This window comes from Carcharodon carcharias, chromosome 2 (genome assembly GCF_017639515.1).
Source record: "Carcharodon carcharias isolate sCarCar2 chromosome 2, sCarCar2.pri, whole genome shotgun sequence".
NCBI classification, from domain to species: Eukaryota; Metazoa; Chordata; class Chondrichthyes; order Lamniformes; family Lamnidae; genus Carcharodon; species Carcharodon carcharias.
This window is the reverse complement of record NC_054468.1, coordinates 85,516,069-85,536,542: the sequence shown is the minus strand read 5'-3', so window position 1 is coordinate 85,536,542 and position 20,474 is coordinate 85,516,069. Positions and strand designations below refer to the sequence as shown.

General features: G+C 42.0%; 1 protein-coding gene across 1 annotated transcript in view; it reads right to left on the bottom strand.

Annotated features, from left to right (window-relative positions):
* Nucleotides 1-8,563: 8,563 nt before the first annotated feature.
* LOC121293298 (S-arrestin-like) overlaps nt 8,564-20,474 on the bottom strand; it is a 46,543-nt gene continuing 34,632 nt past the window's right edge. Inside the window, exons 12-14 of the mRNA XM_041216205.1 lie at nt 16,536-16,559; nt 15,325-15,371; nt 8,564-9,693 (exon numbers count right to left, since the gene is read on the bottom strand). Of these exons, the coding sequence (XP_041072139.1) occupies nt 9,626-9,693; nt 15,325-15,371; nt 16,536-16,559 (139 nt within the window). The 3' untranslated portion in view covers nt 8,564-9,625. The remainder of the gene's footprint in view (nt 9,694-15,324; nt 15,372-16,535; nt 16,560-20,474) is intronic.

Below are 20,474 nucleotides of genomic sequence, written 5' to 3'. Positions count from 1 at the left end.
AAAAATATTTTTAGGCATAAATTTAGTGCGTTGTAAAATAATAAATTTCTCTGGAAATTATGTACTGATAGGATAAAGTGAACCATAAGATACTTTAAGGGAAATTTTTTACAAGGCATATTAACTGACTATGGTTCAGTTGTTTAATAATGTAGCCAATGCCCATTGTTCTCAGTTGTCTAAGTTCAGAATGGATATTTGCTTTTTTGGCCCATGTCTGCTCCACCAAGTGATCATCAAATCATGCTTTTGGCTCTGTGAATTCTCCATTTTGCTGCCAATTAATCAGGTATTACATTTTTGTGGTGCTGTTTACTACCCCAGCAACTCCCAATGTAACACATTTGAAATGTAAATGGTTGTAATGTAGGATGGCAGTCATTTTTCACAGAGCATGCAATATGATAATAATCAGATAATTTGTTTTCACTGATGTTGGTTGAGGGATAGAAATTGGCCACAACACCAGAGCGAACTCACCTGCTTTTTGAAATAGTGCCACTGGATCTTTAATGTCCCCTTAAGATATTGCATGAAAAACAGCACCTGACAGTGCAGCACTGCCTCCATTCTATAATGGAGTGTCAGCATTAAATTCATTCTTAAATCTCAATCTGAAGTCAAAATCCTAGAATCCCTTCCTAACAGCACTTTGGGTGTACCTACACTACATGGCCTGCAGTCATTCAAAAAGACAGCTCACCACCACCTTCTCAAGGGCAATTAGGGATGGGCAATAAATACTGGTGTAGCCAGTGACGCCCGCATCCCATGAACAAATATATAAAAACAAAGTGGGATTTGAACCCACAACCAACTCCATCAAAGGCAACACTGCCACTACTAAGCCACAAGTAAAGATATACTGCCTGAAGCAGTACATAGCATACTTCATAAAGCGGGAGTCACTCAGATCCGGAAGCATGGTTCGAGTGGCTACTATGGGCAGATAGTTGATTGAGATTGGCAGATATTATGGGCTCTGACATGGAACACTGTGCATTAAAGGAAGTGTACAGGAACTAATGTAAAGAAAATGAGCAACACCAATATAGCACTTTTAACACCATTTTATGAACACCCACACCCCTGCCCACCTGCCAGCCCACTCCCAGAAGGCATGTAAAATTCCACCCATGTTTTGCAATGGAGAAAAGAAGCTTATCTTTGCATTCCAGGATAAGGCAGATGAAAGATGGACCCGATGGTGTGTTATGTGAACCAGCCAGATCTGGAGGTGAATGAAAGGCAGTTGCCTGCCTTATCCCTTCAGGAATTGGACTGAAGGGAGCAAAGATTATGGTTGTACCAGGAAAATAGAATATTCTGTTCAGGAATAGAGAGAATAATGGTTTTAATGGGAACAAGGGCATTGGTAGCAGAGGTGATGGGCTGCTTGGGGTTTTGAAAATGCCATTGAAATTGAATTGGCTGTTTTTGCAGGCCAGGTGGGGAGGAACAAAAGGCAGGTGACAACATGGAGGAAAATGCCCTTTTCTGCACACTGGGTACCCCCCCTCACAACTGATATACACATTCCCCCCATCCCCACCTTTCTTTCTGCCTTTTCAAAATAGCAGTTTTAGGAAAATAGGGGCAGGATTAGGCCATATGGCTCATTGAGCTGTTCTGCCATTCAAACAGATCATGCTGATCATCTACTTCTACAACATTTTCCTCAACAATTCCCTCTATCCCTTGCTGTCATTTGTATGCAGAAATTAATCAATTTCTCTTTTGAACATGCTCAATGATTGAGCATCCACAGCCCTCTGGGGTAGAACATTTCAAAAATTCACTATCCTCTGAGTGAAGAATTTCCTCCACATCTCAATTTTAAATAGCCTGGCCCTTTTCTGAGAAAATGGGCCTTTGCACTGTGAGGAACTTATTTTTGACAAAATTGAAGGACATTGAATTTTGGGCATTCTATCTCGAGTTATTTTTAAAAGTTTGCAATATTAATTCGGGGCTTTGCACATGCCATTCTCCAAGAAACCACCGGTCTGCGATAAGATTTCCGTTCCTCTCTTTTGCCCTTCTCACCTTCCTTGCTTTCCATTTCCCTCCTGGTGTTTGACAAGGTGTTTACTAAAACCCGCTTTCACAGCCATATCTCCTTTCTCAGTGACTGCCTCCGTCTCCGACTTAGCCCACGTGGATTTCAACTGAAATTCCACCCCTCATGTTTCGAACCCACCCAGGATTACAGGTATCTCCGGGACATAAAACGTTTCTCAGACTGCTGTTCCCGTCACATTCTGAAATCCACACTCAGTGCCATGCACCGCCACATGAATACACTCGACCTCTCCCTCCAGCAGCACCGCCATACCCTTTTTCAAAGCTGTGCGTGCCCCCAGTTTCATTTTATCCTTCGGCTCATCCGACGCCTCAACAAGAAACTTTTTCTCTTTCTCTCAAGTGCTAAGGAACGCAAGCTCCAACAACTCATCGACACCAACACCCATCTAGGACCCTCCACCCCTGCCTGTCCCTCCGTCCCCACCCCATCTTCCAATCCCAACCCCAGCTGTGTATTCACTATACCCCCTGACCTTCCCCTCTCCGATGCTGAACGTTCAGTGCTCAGCAAAGGACTTAGTTTCATACCCTTACGCCCTCACCTCAATGAATTCCGGGCTCGGCATGATGCTGAACTCTTCTTCCGCCGTCTTCGTCTCCGGGCTCACTTCTTTGGGCAGGAGTCCTCTCCCAGTTCAACGGATCCTTTTACCCATCTCCAATATTCTCCCTCCACCTGGACCCCTCCCTCTGGATTCTTACCTTCTCTTGATCTTTTCATTGAGAACTGTCGGCGCGACATTAGTCGTCTCAATTTCTCTGCTCCCCTCACCCATTCTAATCGCTCTCTCTCTGAACTTACTGCACTCCATTCTCTCAGGTCCAACCCTGACATTGTCATCAAACCCGCTGACAAGGGTGGTGCTGTTGTTGTCTGGCGCACTGACATCTACCTCGCGGAGGCTGAGCGTCAACTCGCAGACACTACCTCCTACCTCTCCCTGGACCATGACCCCACCACTGAACATCAAGCCATTGTTTCCAGGACTGTCACTGACCTCATCTCCTCTGGGGATCTCCCTCCCACAGCTTCCAACCTGATAGTCGCCCAACCTCGGACGGCCCGCTTCTATCTCCTACCCAAAATCCACAAACAGAATTGCCCCGGTAGACCGATCATCTCAGCTTGCTCCTGCCCCACAGAACTCATTTCTCGTTATCTTGACTCCCTTCTCTCCAGTCCCTTCCCACCTACATCTGTGATTCCTCTGACACCTTACGTCACATCAACAATTTCCAGTTCCCTGGCCCCAACCGCTTCCTCTTCACCATGGACGTCCAATCCCTCTACACCTCCATCCCCCACCAGGATGGTCTGAGGGCCCTTAGCTTCTTCTTCGAACAGAGGCCCGAACAATCCCCATCCACCACTACTCTCCTCCGTCTGGCTGAACTTGTTCTCAAGCTGAACAATTTCTCCTTCAACTCCTCTCACTTCCTCCAAATAAAAGGTGTGGCTATGGGTACCCACATGGGCCCCAGCTATGCCTGTCTCTTTATGGGTTTTGTGGAACATTCCTTGTTCCAGTCCTACTCCGGCCCCCTCCCACAACTCTTTCTCCGGTACATCGATGATTACTTCGGTGCCGCTTCATGCTCTCGTCGGGACTTGGAAAAATTTATTAATTTTGCTTCCAATCTCCACCCCTCCATCATTTTCATGTGGTCCATCTCTGACACTTCCCTTCCCTTCCTTGACCTCTCTGTCTCAATCTCTGGTGATGGACTGTCCACCAATATCCATTACAAACACACCGACTCCCACAGCCATCTCGACTACAGCTCCTCACACCCCGCTTCCTGTAAGGACTCCATCCCATTCTCTCAGTTCCTTCGCCTCCGTCGCATCTGTTCCGATGATGCTACCTTCAAAAACAGTTCCTCTGACATGTCCTCCTTCTTCCTTAACCGAGGTTTCCCACTCACGGTCGTTGACAGGGCCCTCAACCGTGTCCGGCCCATCTCCCGCGCATCCGCCCTCACACCTTCTCCTCCCTCCCAGAAACATGATAGGGTCCCCCTTGTCCTCAATTATCACCCCACCAGCCTCCGCATTCAAAGGATCATCCTCCGCCATTTCCGCCAACTCCAGCATGATGCCACCACCAAACACATCTTCCCTTCACCCCCCTTATCGGCATTCTGTAGGGATCGCTCCCTCCGGGACACCCTGGTCCACTCCTCCATCACCCCCTACTCCTCAACCCCCTCCTATGGCACCACCCCATGCTCACGCAAAAGATGCAACACCTGCCCCTTCACTTCCTCTCTCCTCACCGTCCAAGGACCCAAACACTCCTTTCAAGTGAAGCAGCATTTCATTTGCATTTCCCCCAACTTAGTCTACAGTATTCGTTGCTCCCAATGTGGTCTCCTCTACATTGGAGAGACCAAACATAAACTGGGCAACCGCTTTGCAGAACACCTGCGGTCTGTCCGCAAGAATGACCCAAACCTCCCTGTCGCTTGCCTTTTTAACACTCCACCCTGCTCTCTTGCCCACATATCTGTCCTTGGCCTGCTGCATTGTTCCAGTGAAGCCCAACGCAAACTGGAGGAACAGCACCTCATCTTCCGACTAGGCACTTTATAGCCTTCCGGACTGAATATTGAATTCAACAACTTTAGGTCTTGAGCTCCCTCCTCCATCCCCACCCCCTTTCTGTTTCCCCCTTCCTTTTTTTTTTAAAAAAAAAAGAATTTTTTTTAATTTTTTTAAAAATCTTTTATGCTCTCCCCATCCCCACTAGAGCTATACCTTGAGTGCCCTACCATCCATTCTTAATTAGCACATTCGTTTAGATAATATCACCAACTTTAACTTTAACACCTATGTGTTCTTTTGTACTATTGTTGTTGACATCTTTTGATGATCTGCTTCTATCACTGCTTGTTTGTCCCTACAACCACACCCCCACTCCACTTCTCTCTCTCTCTCTCTCTCTCCGCCCCCCACACACACACCTTAAACCAGCTTATATTTCAACTCTTTCTTGGACTCGAACTCAAGTTCTGTCGAAGGGTCATGAGGACTCGAAGCGTCAACTCTTTTCTTCTCCGCCGATGCTGCCAGACCTGCTGAGTTTTTCCAGGTAATTCTTTTTTTGTTTTTGGTCAAGATAGATGTCTAACCGGAACACATGGTGTGAGAAGAGATAATTTGTATATCAAGGTTAACAAAGAACTGCTGCTGCCAGGCTAAAGATTACTGATTGGTTATAAACACTTGGCCGAAGAAAGTATTCTTTGAAAATTTTAGCCTTTAAAATTCTCAGGCAGAGTGAATCTGGTTCCTTAGAAGCAGGATGCCAGAAAAAGACTCTCTTTTACTACCTCTGCCCACCTTTGTGTTAAACCTTCCTCAGAAATGTCTCATCAGGATAAATCATCTGTTTTATTTTTTAGAGTTCACAAAGTTGTGGCAAGTAAGAGTCTTCAGGGAGAGTGTCACAAAGAATTCCATCACAAGAAACTTCCAGACCTATTATGACCAAAATTCTGTTAGATCAGCAGTGTTGAGATCTCTTCAAATTTTATCCTCTTAAAAGAAACATTCCCACCCTGGATATGACTACTCGTTTTCTGGAGGCCTTCCTTTTGAGAATGATTACAGCTAAGATCGTGGTAGAAAAGTCAACCCAATTTTTTACTAGATATGGATTACCAATAGAGACCCAGTCAGGTCAAGGTTCCAAATTTATGTCTAAAATTTTTGAAAACATAATGAGCAATTTGGGTATAAAACAATTAAAGTCCATTGCATACCATCCACAGACATGGAGCTTTAGGGAGGTACCATCAAAATCTCAAAACAATGACTGGAGCATATTGTCATGAATATCCCCATGATTGGGACAAAGGGACAAAGAACTGGACTTTATTTTATTTGCCACCTGGGATTCACCGAATGAATCTACTGGTTTTAGTTCTTTTGAATTAATGAATGGGCATGAGATAAGAGATCCTTTGAAATTAACCAAAGAAAAGCTTTTAGGATAGAGGGACGAATCCTATATACCAGATTACGTGTCCATGTTCCAGGAACAGCTCACAAGGGTCTGCCAAGTGCCCCAAGGACAACGTAAAGTTTCTAAAACAAAAATGAAGGAATGGGCAGATAAAAAAACTAAGGCCCAAACATTTCAACCAGGGGATGAAGTGTTAGTGTTATTGCCTTTACAGGAGGATCCTCTGAAAGCAAGGTTCAGTGGTCCATACAATGTAGTTAAGAGAATTAGTAAATTATTTGATAGACATCCTAGATCACAGAAAAAAAATTTGGCTATGTCACATCAACATGTTGAAACCATACCATTGTAGGGAGGATATGAAGGAGACATTGAGAGGTTAAAGGCAATTTTAACTCATGAACTGGTGTTGGCTGCCCATAACGTCACTAAACTCTTCAAGGTGGTATTAGATGCCAACGACTTGGGGGTGGGTGTGGTCTTTTACAAGAAGATGAATCAGGCATAGAAAAGCCAGTGGGTTACTTTTCTAAAAACTTCAATCAGCACCAAAAATGTATTTTATCATTGAAAAGGGAAGCCTGGGATTGTTACAGGTCATTATAGAAATGTTTAAGACTCAGAATGCCAGACTGCTTTGATGGAGTTTGTTACGACAGCCTTATAACTTGAAAGTTGTCCATGTTGCTTGAAAAGATAATGTAATTGCTGATGTGTTATCCAGAATACAATTTTTGTTAGTATACTATAGAGGTTAAAAGATCAGTGCCTATGCAGAGATTCTGTATGAGGAGTGAGAATGGGTGAGTGCATGTTTAAAATGTTTACATATATGTTGTAAGTGTTTTCCTATATGTTTTGTAATGAAACACATTTGAAAATGGTATTTCATTCCTTACTGGTAGAGGCATGTGAGGAACCCGTTTTTGACAACATTGAAGGGCATTGAATTTTGGACATTCTTCCTCCTGAGTTATTTTTAAAAGTTTGCAATATTAATTTGGAACTGTGACTATGCCATTCTTCAAGAAACCACAGGTCAAGATAGATGTCCTGTAGGGAACACCTGGAAAGGGAAGAGATACTTTGTATATCTAAGTTAACAAAGAACTGCTGTTGCCAGGCTAAAGACTCTTATCGATTAATTAAAAACACCTGGCCTAAGAGAAGTATTCTTTGAAAATCTTAGTCTTTAAAATTCTCAGGCAGAATGAGTGTATGTGCCTTAGAAGTAGGCTGCCAGAAAAAGACTCTCTCTGCCTATTGTTGTATTAAACTTTCTTCAGAAATGTCTCATCAGGATAAATCATCTGTTTTATTATTGAGTTCGCAAAGATGTGATAAGGAGTCATCAAGGGCAGTTGCACCAAAAAATTTATCTGAAGGAACTTCCAGATCGACTGTGAACAGAATTCTGTTAGATCAACAACTTCAAGATCTCTTTGAATTTTATCCTTTTAAAAGAAACGTTCCCATCCTCCAGCCTCTGTAGGGACTGTTTGTTTTGTGTTTGTGTGAATACATAGGGGCTTGAATATCTTTTTTTGAAAAGGAGAAAATCATTACACTTCTAAACTGCAACTTGTATGTTAGCCAGTTTATTAACTTGTTTTTAAAAAGTAGTTTGTTTTATAATAATTTTTTGCATTTACTGAAAGAAGCCTGGTTAGAGACTTCTTCTGCTGGGAATAACAGGATCAAAGGTAAACAATTGGTTAATTTTGGTTAATGAATTAACATTTAAACTACTATTATGACCTGTGGAGAATCAGGGCTAGAATTAACTGCACACTCTTATTTCGGTCTATAACAGCACTCTGACCTGCCTTTCACTGCCCAGCGTTTTATGGCAGTGGAGATGGATTGAGGCCCCTAATTGGGCAGTTAAGGGCCTCAATAGGCCTAAGGGCAGGCAGCTTAGTGGGTGCCTACCTAACCCTTGTATTAAGTGAAATGAGTTGGGGGTGAGCAGGAAGGTGGTGGGCTGCTTGGGATTTTGAAAATGCCATTGAAACTGAATTGGGTGCTTTTTTGCCAGGTGTAGAAATGAAGGAAGTAGGGCGAGGAGAGAATGTGGGTGGAGAGCTACACAAGGAAGTGATCAGCGATGGCCTTATCTGTCAGTGATACAATAGGAATCATGAGGCCACGAGATATAGTTAAATAAAATAATCTTTAGAAGTGCTGCATTCCTTATTGTGTCTTTAAAAACAGATTTTTTGATATATTTTCTTCTCACTTAGTTTGGGGGAAAATTCAAATTGTCATAAACCTTTCATTAACAAATTAATTACAAGCTCTATAGTGAGGTGTCTCTAATCCTCTGGTTCCTATGGTTGGTGTGTCTCTATGGCTTGTACAGTACAGTACTCCTGATGACCTAGAGTTGGTACAGTATATTCTTGCTTATTTGTAATATTGAAATGTGAAGTGCTTTGAATCTGAATATTATATTGAAAGACTGCAATTGTTCCAAATACAATTCAACTCAGGAAGGAAAGAGACAAGGGTTTTGAATGCATTTTTATTTCAAGCTAATTGACGCAAATAAGTAATAAAACCACAACCAGACTATCCGACTATTACTCCTATGAGAAGGATCAATATGTGCCACCTTGAGGGTTAGTTGGAGAAATAGTAACCAGGTCTCTTGAAGAGGGAGTCACACATTTGATACGATCATTGTTTCAGAGGTAGACGCAGACTGGAAGCTGACAGGGTTATAATAGTTTGTGCTGGGAACAAGTTAGAGGCTGGAATCTAATCAATGGGTTTGTATGGTTTATATCTATAGAAAAACAGATTCCTGGGAATGAGTTATAGGCTGGAATTTATTTGATTGGTCTGTGTAGTTTATATACAAAATAATAGATACCTTGGACTGCGAAGCCTGGAACCTGATTCAAGGTTTTAGATGTTTTTATGGAGAACAGTGAATTTTGAACTTGAATCAAATTACATTATAGCCTGTGAGAATGATGTTAAGATAATTCTCTATATCTCTATGGGAGCTTAGTCTCTTTCATGCATGTTTCCTGTTTTTGGAACACATGTCTCATAGAGTTTGCAGGAGTGGTGTTACTCCACTTTGAATCATTCACTTTCTGTGCAGTGGGTTTCATGGCTGACAATAACCTCTGCACTCTTTGCCATTGATATTTGCTGTCATTTACTCTGAAGGACTCACCATTGCCACATAATCTATGCAAATTTATCAAGTGATAATTCAGTTAATTACCATAAAATAGTAAGTCTGTATCATCCTCATTTCAAGTTAATGACTCAATTTGAAAATATTTAATTAATCCTTGTGTAATTTTTATTCTTTTCATGGAATTTGAACATATCTCTGAAACTGAAATCAACCCACAGCCAAAAGACCTTCATAAAGTACTTCCTTCCCATGATTTACCTGCCCCATATTCTGAATAAAGAATTTTTCCTGACTTCTTCCTGGGTCAGGTGAAGAAATCAGAAGCCTTATCCCACTAAACAATTAATCAGTCCTCAGCTATACTTAATTGAGCTACAAACAAATGAAGTCTACATGGCTAGACAGGGTGTGGCAGCGGTCATTCATCATCGTCTGGATCCGCTGGTGAAGTCTCTGCATCATCCTCAATAGCAATGTCGTCGTCTTCTGCGTTTCTGAAGATAAAGTCAGCAGAGTTTCCATTTAGAAAAATCATGTTCACAACTTCCTCCCATGTAACTACTAAATGAGACATACTAAATGAGACTCCAGTTAAACAATAAATTCCAATCCATGCAGATTAAATCGCCCCCACTGAAGACGAAATCAAAACCAAAAGAAGGATACATTCAGCCAAAAGAACAACATTATTCTGAGAACATCCTCAAAGAATCACTTAAATTGCCAATGGAGCTTTGACAGAAACTCCTGGATAAATTCATGGAGAGAAAATTTTTCCACTGCTGAGGAGTATCGGGGATCACGGGACACAATCATAAAACTTGGAGCCAGGTCTTTCAGGAGAGAATTGAGGAACAATTTCTTCACACAAAGGGTAGAAGAAGTCTGGAACTCTCTCCCACAAAAAGCAGTAGCTGCGAACTCAATTAATAATTTAAAATCTGAGTTTGAGGTTTTTGCAATACATCGATATAATGGAGCTGTGGTGGATAGAGTTATGATGTGGATCAGTTATAATCTCAATGAATGGCACAGAACAGGCTCAAGGGGCTGAATGGTATCCTCCTGTTCTAAAGTGAACAGCGTGTTGATTGATCTTCCACTGAATTTACAGCAGCCAATCAGGATAACCTGGAAGAAAATTCCCAACATACACCCCCAAAAGAAATCCAAGTCAAGGCTCACAACCAACAAAAAGTTAATCCCAATTAATATTAATATTAAGCATTTTTCAATATATATCTAACACTGACATATGCATTCTTAATGTTTGGGCATGGATTTCCTATGTGGGCTGTTTTAATGGAGGTGTGGAGTAAATCTATGTAAAATAACTAGCTCAAGCAAATCAAAACAAGAAACTAAATTCCAACAAATAAATAATTCCCATTATTGATGACTAAGCTCCATGGGATGAAAACCCACAATCAAGAATAAACCCACTCACTATTGATTAAATCCCATTCTATAGAGACTAAATCCCCAATGAAGCCGAGACCCAAACTGTGAAAACTAAATATCAATGAAATTCAAAATAGTGAAAAGCAAATTTTAGCCAATAAAGAATAATTCTTGGTTATTAATGACTAAAGTCAATTCATTGAAGGCTAAATCAAATAGAACAAACACCTAATTACACTAGTAGCAGACTAAAGACCATTTGGTGAAGACTAGTTTCTATTAACTAATGACCAACTCCTCCTGATTGAAGTCTAAATCCTATTTAACAAAGGTCACACCCCTGTCAGGCAAATTAGCCTTCTCGCTGTGAGCTGTAATCACATAAGTTTATCATGTTACAGAATGGCAGCTGTCCAGCACATTGTAAAAGATGGGATTATACAATACAAAAAGAAGCTAATTCCTACGGAGCTTTAGTGTTTCACACAAAGCCCACCCGTTCATACATTACACAAGGGCAAACATAACTTATTTAAAACAGTTTTTTTATATGATTGTTTTGGGGTTACTTCATCTAGCAAAGGAACAAGGGAAGGATTAATTTTTTTAAAAATAGCTTCTTACTTGGTAATTTCTATCAATGGATCCCATGGTGAGAAAACCAGAGAGATGAGAAAAGAAAAAAAGAATTAGTGTGAGTCCAATAATAGTACACACATATACACAGGAGCAAAGCATGTAGATAGAGACATAGGACACACATACTGACACACAGGTGCATAAGAGCGCATATAACACAGAGACACATACATACAAAGATCCTCATAGAAAAATGAGCAGAATTTTAAGCTCTCCTGCTGGCAGGTTTATAGGTTGGGGGAGAGGGGTGAGCGTAAAATTCCTCGGATGGGCTTCCTGCTCGAACTCTTTGCAGGGGCGGTCGAGACTTAGATCAGCCCACCTGCCCTTGCCCCAGTTGAGGCCCCAGGGTGGCCAATTTTTGACCACTTAAGGGCTGCTTCCCACCCAGCCTCAATTTGCAGGCTTGGTGGTGGGAGGTCCCTCTATCAACAGTCCCCTTTTAATTGGGTGCCCTCTCCCCACATAAGGTCAGGTCACCACAGGTCCTCCCTCCACTCCCCTCACCCCACCCCAGCCTTTCCACCGGCACCCCAATTCCTTTCTGTCCAACCACCCCATGTCTCACCTACCCTCCCTGCCCTAAGATCCCCAAAACTTACCTGGTCCTGGACTCCCGGGGCTTAGGCTCTGGGGAATTCTTGCAGGGTCAGTGCTGTTCACTACATCTTCTGGCGCTGCGGAGACTAGACAGCTGCTGGCCAACCCTCCCGGGTGAGGTGTGGAAGTCCCATTCCAGCCAATTAATGCTCGTTGGAACATTAAATGGCTACAGGGCAGGCAGTATCGGCGGGATGTGTTCCCTGCTGACTCTCCAGTTGGTCAGAAGGCAAAGCCTGCCATCCTAAAAAGCCTGGCCATTGACACACATATTCAGAGGCACACAGGCGTACACAGATATACATACATATAGCAACACACAGGACCCCATACACACTAAGAAGCATATAGACTCATATGCAGAGACTTGCAGGGAGACACACACACAACATACAGAACAACACAGACACAAGCACAGAGAGACAAGGACACTAGCAAATCCAGAGACTCATACACAGACATAGGAACACAAACAGAGTGACACTGGGACACACACATATAGATACACAGACATAGAGACACAAACAGAGTGACACTGGGACACATACATATAGATACACAGACATAGAGACACAAACAGAGTAACACTGGGACACACACATGTAGATACACAGACATAGAGACACAAACAGAGTGACACTGGGACACATACATATAGATACACAGACATAGAGACACAAACAGAGTAACACTGGGACACACACATGTAGATACACAGACATAGAGACACAAACAGAGTGACACTGGGACACATACATATAGATACACAGACATAGAGACACAAACAGAGTAACACTGGGACACACACATGTAGATACACAGACATAGAGACACAAACAGAGTGACACTGGGACACATACATATAGATACACAGACATAGAGACACAAACAGAGTGACACTGGGACACATACATATAGATACACAGACATAGAGACACAAACAGTGTGACACTGGGACACCCATATAGATACACAGATATAGGGACACAAACAAAGTGACACTGGGACACACACATATAGATACACAGACATAGAGATACATAAATAAAGGCATACATACAGACACACATATATACACACATAGTGGGACATACACCCACACATATACAGAGACAAACACATGCACACGTACAGAGACCTACACAGAAGTGAATGTATAGACTTACACAGACAAATGCATATACTGTTCCACCACTCCCTCACGCATGCATCCACTAACATTTGACTACAAAATATAATTCATTTTAGGAAAGGTAAAATTCTACCAGGCCCAACAACTCTGCCCTTTTCATTAATCAGATCTATCTTCTCTTGTTATCCCCTCTGTTCCACCTAGTCCATCTCACTCAACCCATTATCTATCCAGAAATGTGGACTTCTTGACTCCATTGACACTCCCCATTTCATTTTCCTTCCATATTATTCCACAACACAATTATTAACGTGTTACCCAGCAGATCTAATCGAACTTTCCTTATTATGAAAGGAGCTGACTGAAGTAATGCAGATAAATAGTTTGCTGTGTTGGAGGGTTCAAATCCCAAGGAACACAAGTTAAAAATGAGGAAGATTGGAGTAAGAAGGGAAGTTGGGGAAACCTTTTCAGTCAATGAATAACCACCTGATGACTTAAATTTCCAGGAAGGTTATTGTTGTGGGCAGTATAAGTGGAATTGAGATAGTGTACAGATGATTGTTAGACCTTAAAGTTTTGTGCTAGACTCACCAGCGTCTTTATTAACCCCGACTGGGAATCAGGTAGACATGGGCTAAAAGTGACATCAAACTCCATCTGATCCCAGCAGTGTGGGGCCCAGAAGATTATAACTCCTGGGCCGCTGTCAGTTGGCTGCCTGAAATTGGCATGAATTGGCAGCTAACCAGCAAGAGGGAGCAAAATGTCAGGTAGCAGGAAACTGATGGCCAGGACCGAAGGGAAAGTCTCCACTGTAAGCAAGTGGTAGGGATGTCGGCCGGGGAGCATAGGGAGTCCATCAGAACATTCTTGCGATCTGGAGAGCAGAAGCCCAGGGAACAAGAGCCCAAACTTTCCTAGTTGGATGCCATCAAATACTCTCCTGTTCTTCATGGACCCATGAGGAAAGTAGGAAAGTTAAAAAAAAGTTTCTTCTTTGGACCACTGCTGATTTCAACTTCCCTCTCTTCAGCTAACAGGAAAGTCACAGTGGCTTCACCACTCAGGCCGTGAGTTAAAATAGCAGTTGAGGCCCATTTGTTCAATTCCTGCCAAGTGGCAAGTTTAAAATTCTCTGTTCTGTTGAAGAGTCATACAGACTTGAAACGTTAACTGTGTTCCTCTCTGCAGATGCTGCCAGACCTGCTGAGTTTTTCCAGGTATTTTTATTTTTGTTTTAAAATTCTCTTTCCTGAAGATAGTACTGAAACCTAGATCTACAGACACTGAGTGCCATCTGGTACCTTACCCAATTTGATATATCTCAGTCTAACCTGTAAATGGTGCCGTGTTACTTGTGTGTGATAGGCATTACAATGGTGCCTGATCCTGTTCTCAACACAGCCTGGGCAGTGATTGAGACCTTAAACCCTGGCTGATATGTTTCTTCATCTTTAATCCGGGACACTCAAATGAATTGTAGTCTGTCCATGGCCATCCCATCTAGGGTCAGTCAGCTCAGCACACACCTTCCAATTTTGTATGGCTCAGTGTGACACCAGGGCAGGACATTTGACACTGAGCCAATTGGGGAGCGCAAAGTTGTTTGTTAATCTTAATCCCATTACAGAATTCCCATCCACCCATTCCCAAATCACTTCGAGCACACAGTGTCCACTGCTATGCTTGAGGCCTCCACAGTACGTAAAATGTCTTATAAACATTAGTAATAGCATATTGATTTAATTGTTAAGGTTCCATTTGTTTTATTTAAACACATTTCATTTAATTGTTTGGTTATTATATTTGTGGTGTCCTTAAAGGGGCACTTAAAGTGTTGACTCCTGTCAGATGACACTGGGACAACTCAGTGCCACTCCTGTTGGTCCAATAAAATATTACAATGATATATAATCCCCACGGATCGCTCAATTGGCCAGTTGCTCCCAATTCAATCCCAACCCAAAAGATCTTAAATGCACTCAAATTGGGGGGAGAAGGGGTACCACAAAAGCAGGTGGTGCAATTTATATCAGGGACCTCTGTAGAGAATCTGCAGAGGTCCCAAGACCAACCTGAAGAAAGCAGGTGGCAACAAATGACCATCTCTTCTTATTCTCTCACAAACACCGTTTCAGGGACTTTAGAGTGTCGCCTTTCAATATTAGTCAGAAGGCCCTCAGGTCTCCAGTTGCACTTCCTGTTTCTGCGCCTCTACCCAGTGCAAGGTCCTGTCACATGGGCAGCTCTGGGTCGAGTTAATGCCTAGGCTATCTTAGCAAACTAGAGAATGGCGGTCAGGAGGTAGATTCCATAATGTCTTATTGACAGTTGATACCTACCAGGATTGGGGTGCATAAGCAGGAAAGGTACTTCCGCTGTGACATCGCTGCAGGAAGAAAAAGTATCAGAAAATGAAGCTTTAAAACATCAATACTGCAATTGCGTTGGGTCACCCATCAATGACTTTGAACCATATCCAACCAGACTTATTGGGGTGCAAATTTCCTTTACCCATTAAAAGAATTCACAAGCTTGCATTTATATTGAGTCTTTAATGACCTCCAAAAAAAAGCTTTACAACCAGTGAAGTATTTTCAAAATGTGTATTCACTGTTGTAATGTCGGAAAATGCTGCAGTCAGATTGCACGCAGAAAAGATCCCACCAACAGCAATGGAATAAATGGACATCAAATGAACTTCCCTACTCTTCTTCAATTAGTGCCACGGGATCTTTTATATTCATTTGAATATTTAACTGCTTATCTAAAAGACTAATCCTCTGAAAATGCAGCACTTCCTCACTACTGCACTGGTGTCAGCCTAGATTATGTGCTCAAGAACATAATTTTCACCTTCCCTGCCTGGGCAATCATTTGGCAGACCTGTTGTAGAATCAAATCAATAGGATAAAAATCAAGCAGGTTCTACAAAGGGTGGATGATTCACTCCGCCAGGTGACCAGAGTCAAGCTGGTTTAAATTTCAAACAATGCTTGGCAGTTAACTGCAGTCACTGGTGCATCCTCCATGGCAATGCCTCTATCAATCAGAGTCCGCTTGCCAACCAATCAGCATTCTCTTCTCATACAGTATAAAATTTTTGCTTCCCCTGGCATTGGTATTCTTGTGATTGTCCTGATGAGTGCAGGATGAAAAGCTTCAACAAAATGTCTTTTTTCAGCAATACTCAAGTTTTGTACTACCAAACGACTGCTTCTGGTGCTGTTGCCTTGTAACTGTTAGACACAATAACTGAAGCTATCTACTCTCAGCCAGAGCTTGCATTGGTTCAAAAAATGGGCTCAATGTCCTCCTATTGTGTTGTGACATCTATGATTCCATGTCTGTATAAGGTGATTATTAAAACAAATCATTCAAAAGCAATACAGAAGAATTTACTGGATCAGTCAGGGTATGAAATATTTAGGAAGATTAGGTTCCCCATTGGTTAAATGCATATGTTTCACATCAGAGTAAAATTGCTCTACTTAGTAAGAGCTATAAGTAATTTAAGAATAACTATTGATAAATTTACAGAACATTACTTCACCTGGCTGTTATGTCACCCAGCAAGCTGCGAGAAAGAAAAAACAGCAAAGTTAATATTTTCAAAAGGGTCTAAGATATTTTAATTCATTTCAGACTGTTTATGTTTAACTACTTCATACAGAAGGTGAAGAATGTGGGGAATATATTAACCATGGACACAGCAGAGAGTAGATAGTGTCAAGAGGGTCCAGGGAGTGTTTTGATAAAAAAAAGTAATTGAGTGTAGATGTAGCAGAGCAGTGTGACATTTAATGAACTGTGAAAATGTCAGATGCATCACAATAGACCCCCCTTCTTCCTGGGCACTCCTCTTTACCTGTGTAACAATCTTATCGATCAGGGAAATTAAAGCAATTTATCTTAAGGCAAAATGTTAAATTAATGAAACAGAGTTTGGCTTCATTATTCCATTAAAATACTTTTGAAGCATAGTTACCATTGTAATATGGTAAATAACATCAACCAACTTACACAAAGCAAGGTTCCACAAACAGCAACAAGATAATGACCATGTAATCTATTTTTAGTGGTATTGGTTGAAGGATAAAAAATGGCCAGGACATCATAAGAACGCTGCTGCTTTTCTTTTACAGTACAATGGGATCTTTTACGTCTACCTGAAAGAACAGACAGTGCCTTAGGTTAATATTAGGTTAATGATTGGGAAATGCTGATGTACAAAGGGAGCTGGGTGTCCTTGTACACCAGTCGCTGAAGGTACGCATGCAGGTGCAGGAAGCAATTAAGAAGGCAAATGGTATGTTGGCCTTCATTTTTAGAGGTAAAAACAAAAAACTGCGAATGCTGGAAATCCAAAACAAAAACAGAATTACCTGGAAAAACTCAGCAGGTCTGGCAGCATCGGCGGAGAAGAAGAGAGTTGACGTTTCGAGTCCTCATGACCCTTCAGCAGAACTAGTTCTTTTGAAGGGTCATGAGGACTCGAAACGTCAACTCTCTTCTTCTCCGCCGATGCTGTCAGACCTGCTGAGTTTTTCCAGGTAATTCTGTTTTTGTTTTTTCATTTTTAGAGGGCTTGGGTACAGGAGCAAAGATGTCTTACTGCAGCTGTACACGGCCTTGCTGAGACCACACCTGGAGTAGTGTGTGCAGTTTTGGTCTCCTTACCAAAGAAAGGATACACTTGCTACAGAGGGAGTGCAGCGAAGGTTCACCAGACTGATTCCTGGGATGGCAGGATTGTTGAATGAGGAGAGATTGGGTCGACCAGGCCTGAATTCACTGGAGTTTAGAAGAATGAGAAGGGATCTCATTCAAACATATAAAATTCTGACAGGGATGGACAGGTTGGATGCAGGAATGATGTTTCCTCTGGCTGGGGGTGGTCTAGAACAAGGGGTCACAATCTCAGGATAGAGGTTAGGCCATTTAGGACTAAGATGAGGAGAAACTTTTTCACTCAGAGGGTGGTGAACCTGTGGAATTCTCTATCACAAAAGGCTGTGGAGGCCAAGTCACTGAATATATTTAAGAAGAAAATAGATAGATTTCTGGACTCTAAAGTTGTCAAGGGACATGGGGAGAGAGAAGGATTATGGTGTTGAGATGGAGGATCAACCATGATCATGTTGAATAGCGGAGCTGGCTCGAAGGGCCAAATGACTTACTCCTGCTCCTATTTAGAATCAATGGCCTGAGCGAATGATTGCAAACGGGTTTCAAGATGTCGTGAAACCGATTTTTGGCCACCTTGTCACATTGTCCACTCGCGCTGCCGAGCACGCCCGACACAAGCAGGCACGGATGATTCCGCCCAATGTTTCTATGCCGCACCTTGCACTGAAATGGGAATTAAATCTAGAATCATCTTTGTTAGAGGCAAGCATGTTATGCCATACCCAGTAAAAGCGTGTCATATTCATAACTTTACACATGGACTGAGCTCATATAAAAGCTTCTGGAACTGTCGTTTATTGAGGGCCCTGTCAACTGCAGTGGGGGGGAATCCTTGGCTGAGGAAAAAGGAAGACATCAGAAGCATTGTATGGAAGGTAGCGCCGTCAGAACAGGTACAACGGAGATGGAAAAACTGGGAGAATGGAATGGAGTCCTTACAGGATGCAAGGTGTGAGGAGATGTAGTTGAGATAGCTGCGGGAGTTGGTGGGCTTGTAATAAATATTGGTAGACAGTCTATCACCAGAAATGGAGACAGAGGAGTCAAGGAAGGGATGTGTCAGAAATGGACCATGTGAAGGTGAATTTTTCCAGGTCCAGACGAGAGCATGAAGTGGCACTGATACAGTTATCAATGTACCACAAAAAAAGACTTGTGGGAGGGGGCCTGAATAGGACTGAAGAGTCATATGGACTCAAAATGTTAACTGTGTTCCTCTCTGCAGATGCTGTCAGACCTGCTGAGTTTTTCCAGGTATTTTTATTTTTGTTTTGGATTTCCAGCATCCATGGTTTTTTGCTTTTATTTGGAGCAAGAAATGTTTTATTTATTTAAAACGGACACTGATAAACTGTGAAGATGGTTGCCAAGGGGTCAGGTGACCTTTACTATGCAACACAGACTATTAAGCTTCTGGAAAGTTCCAAATTGAACAACTATGGGTGGGAGCTTCCCCTAGAATGGCCATAGCAAGATGAATGTTATCTGTGGAATTCACACCTGCCATTGTTTTGAAGCTTACTTAGAACATAGAATCACTGGACTTCTAGACTCTATCCATCAAAGAAGCTGATGAGCATCGGCGGAGAAGAAAAGAGTTGACGTTTCGAGTCCTCATGACCCTTCAACAGAAGGTCATGAGGACTCGAAACATCAACTCTTTTCTTCTCCGCCAATGCTGCCAGACCTGCTGAGTTTTTCCAGGTAATTCTGTTTTTGTTTTGGATTTCCAGCATCCGCAGTTTTTTTGTTTTTATCTATTTTGTTTTTATTATTAAAGAAGCTGATGAGCCCAGTTATCCACAAGTGTGAAAGGCCACCATCTATTTCCTATTGTATATCAATTGTCTTTTAACTTAAAGCCATTCTGGGTGGACAATGGCCGTTGACCATGCTACCGAAATTAGCTTCCAATACTAAGATCCATTATTATCCTAAGACACAGAAGAGACCTGGGCAGACTGAAGTAAAACACTGATAAGACAACAGCTGCAGAGAAAGAATCCGCCACCGTTGCCTTTAAAGAACCAGCAATAATCAGCCAGTTTGAGAACCAGACTCTGAAATTAGCTGCGAATCTTCGAGCAGCCAAAGTACTTAACCTGTTCCAGTTTCAAAGTTCACCTGAGAACCAGCCTCCTAGATATTCGATTACAAGAAACCTCACAATCTGCTGTAAACCCTTCTCTTTATAAGACCCTCGCTTCAACTTTAAATTGTCAAATCCATTCAAGAAACCATAGGCCTGCCACGTGGGAGATCAGAAAACATAAATCAGAGACAGAATTAACTGTACTCTGTAAAAGTGCACTATCTTTATTGCTGAAAAGAAAAACATGCTGTCAAAAAATTACACTGACAACCAAATTAAGATTATTGGTTGGCTCACAGTGTGGATCACTTAGTTATGCTAGATGCTACATTTATTCACATATAGTGCTGCCTTTTGCAAACAGAATCAACTTGTTGATGCATTGCACCTTTTTCAACTGAACAAAAGCTTGTGGAACAGCCATTCCCTGGTTAATTCCCCATGGCAATGACTTGATCAATCAGTGCTGACCTGTCTGATTTGAATTTCAACAAAAGCTTGGCAGTTAACTGTTCCCTTGTGCATTCTCTTACCAAACAATCAGCACCTTCTTCTCATGCAGTAGAAATTGATGTTCCCTTTAGATTAGGTATTTTTGTGAATCTGTCCTGATGAGTGCAAGACGAAAAGCTTTGGACAGCATGTCTCTTTTTTCAGCAATACCCAAGTTCTGTACTACCAAGCGACTATCTTTATCTGTATTCAATCTGT